The sequence below is a fragment of the Dipteris shenzhenensis genome, chromosome 5 (genome assembly GCF_047967505.1).
Source record: "Dipteris shenzhenensis isolate YYH24624 ecotype China chromosome 5, Dip_SZ_1.0, whole genome shotgun sequence".
Taxonomy (NCBI): domain Eukaryota; kingdom Viridiplantae; phylum Streptophyta; class Polypodiopsida; order Gleicheniales; family Dipteridaceae; genus Dipteris; species Dipteris shenzhenensis.
Window position 1 is genome coordinate 36,788,147 of NC_141600.1, and position 2,278 is coordinate 36,790,424.

Sequence of the window (2,278 nt, forward strand, 5' to 3'; positions counted from 1 at the left end):
TTACAAGAAATCCATGATGTGCTGGGATGGTTTAGTGAATAAATTCAGGTTTTAGATAAACCTTTAGCTTTATTAGCACTACACATTATGCATGGAAAGCTGCTAGCTTTAATGGAGAGTGCGTGGTGCGTGTAACATACGTTACGTGTGTACATGATTTACATGAAGGTTTTGCTTTGCTTAGTAGAAAGGAAAGCTCATAGTTTCTAGTGTACGTTGGCTTCTATGGAGAGTGTGTGGTGCGTGTAACATACGTGACCTGTGTACATGAACGTTTTGCTTTGCTTAGTAGAAAGGAAAGCTCACAGTTTCTAGTCCTGAAATATGTAATATTTCTTCTAACGGTTCACTTTATACACAGAACTTGTCTCATATTTGCAGACCGCGATGAGCATGCCTTTTTAGGACACACACTAATGTGTTGAGAGGAGAAAGCCTCCTATTCGCCTCTCCTACACTCGAAAACTGACTCCTCCCCCTGCTCTCAATTCAGGTATGATTTCCGCTCCCCCTCCCCTAGTGGATTTGGTAAGCACATCCCAATGAGACCAGCCACGTAGGTTAGCCCCCTATAGATTTCTGCTCCCCCTCCCCTAGTGTTTGCCACGAATAAAAGAAGTGCCTCCTCCCTTCAACTTGCCCTACTTTTATAGCAACAGGCAGGGAGTAGAAGCTTCTCGAAGAAGCTCCCTACTCTAGAATCTTCTCCTTCGCAGTGCTTGTGCCTTAGGCTAATTGTCTCATAATTTTTGCAGCCTTACATTAAATTGCTCCCTGTGCCAAAGAATTAAGCTTGGGGCGCATTTTCTAATTAATTAAATAACTTAATCCAATGATATTCACACTGTATAAATCTATTACTGAGACACACCTTTTCCATAGATACAGGCTTGCCAACATCTCCTCTCAGCACATTCTCTGGTACCATGGTTTTCTTGAGGTCCGGCTCTCAGACTGGTCCTGATGCAGAATTTCACATAGGAAAGGTGAACGAAGAGCGGCTGAAAACCTTTCTTAATCTTGAATACCTAGTCCATTGCAGGGCCTATAAAGCCGATGACATGAGAAAAGTGACCTATCCAATGTACCTAGCTATGGTAGCCCGCACGCGAGGGTTCGATGTGGACGGCTCGATTCCTCAGGAGGCTATCGATGATGCACTCAAGAAGCTTATATACTTCATAGAAAGTGAAAGCGCTTGTGGAAGGTCTCCTTACTGTACAGAGGAGGACGGTACGTCCAGTCTTGCAGACGAGAGGATGCTGGACGACGACTGTCCTGAATGGACATGGGTAGGTGATCCCATGGATGTGCGAGCGCAAGCATATGTCGATCCCTCAAAGGTAAGAATCCATCCACTTTTTTTCTCCAAAAAAGTAATAACTTTTCGTTTTCTTCTTTTTTCTCCAAAAAAATAATAGCTTTTTTTGGGTGTTTTTCCAGCTTGAAGTGTTGCTGATAAAGTGGAGGGACAATGATGGTGATTTGCACATATGGAAAAGTGCAAAGTATACAGAGCTTGAAGAGAACAAATGAACCAAGTAGCTCACTAATCACAAGATGTATTGAAGATGCAACATGACATAAGAGCTATGTGCAGAACTTGAATACCTTAATCGTTATATAGATTGTGGTAGTCTTCTCTTCTATCATATGATATTACGTTTTATTACTATATTTCGAACTCTGTTACAGTCGCTTCTTATGAGGGGCGCTTTGCAGACTGGTTGCTTTAGCTCTTAAAATACTAAAAGAAATGGGTGTAAAGATCTTTACATAAACTTGTGGATGTAGCTTTGTTTCTCTCCATTTGCTGTAGACGTGTTTGGCTGTTGGGATGTGCAGGGAAAATTTGCCTAACGTGTTGTATAAAACAGTTGGCAAACTCGTTGCCTTAGTTGTGGAACATGTTAGCGACCAAAACCAATCCCTCTTGAAAAGAGCGTCCCATAAAAGCTGGTTGTGGCTTTGTTTCCCTCTAAATGTGTGTCCGTATCAAAACGTAGGTGCAATTAAGAGAGTTGATGTTATCTTAGCTCTGAAGGTTTCACTTCTGATTTTCTGTAACAGATTGATTAATCTTCTAAAGTGTAAGTCATCTTGAAATTGTCATCCTTACTGAACCTCTTTATCGTCCTTAATTTTATTTTATGCTGGCTTCACAATCATCCAGGAACAGGAAGGGGGCTCTATACGTCTGCCTCCCCTTTCACAGGAGGATGCATATAGGTGATGGATCCAGGATTTGGAAGAGTATATAGACTAGGAGCGTATCTTG

At 41.8% G+C, this 2,278-nt stretch overlaps 1 protein-coding gene across 2 annotated transcripts; it reads left to right on the top strand.

Annotated features, from left to right (window-relative positions):
• Positions 1–415: 415 nt before the first annotated feature.
• LOC147901968 (uncharacterized) lies at positions 416–1,775 on the top strand. Of its 2 annotated transcripts, none has more exons than XM_087375276.1 (3): positions 416–493; positions 889–1,343; positions 1,444–1,773. In XM_087375276.1, exons 2-3 carry the CDS (start codon positions 927–929, stop codon positions 1,534–1,536), a joined length of 510 nt encoding a protein of 169 aa, XP_087231402.1. In that variant the 5' UTR covers positions 416–493; positions 889–926; the 3' UTR covers positions 1,537–1,773. The 2 variants fall into 2 exon arrangements, with proteins under 2 accessions (XP_087231402.1, XP_087231403.1); XM_087375277.1 differs by lacking the exon at positions 416–493 and having other exon boundaries at positions 912–940; positions 1,043–1,343; positions 1,444–1,775.
• Positions 1,776–2,278: the final 503 nt, after the last annotated feature.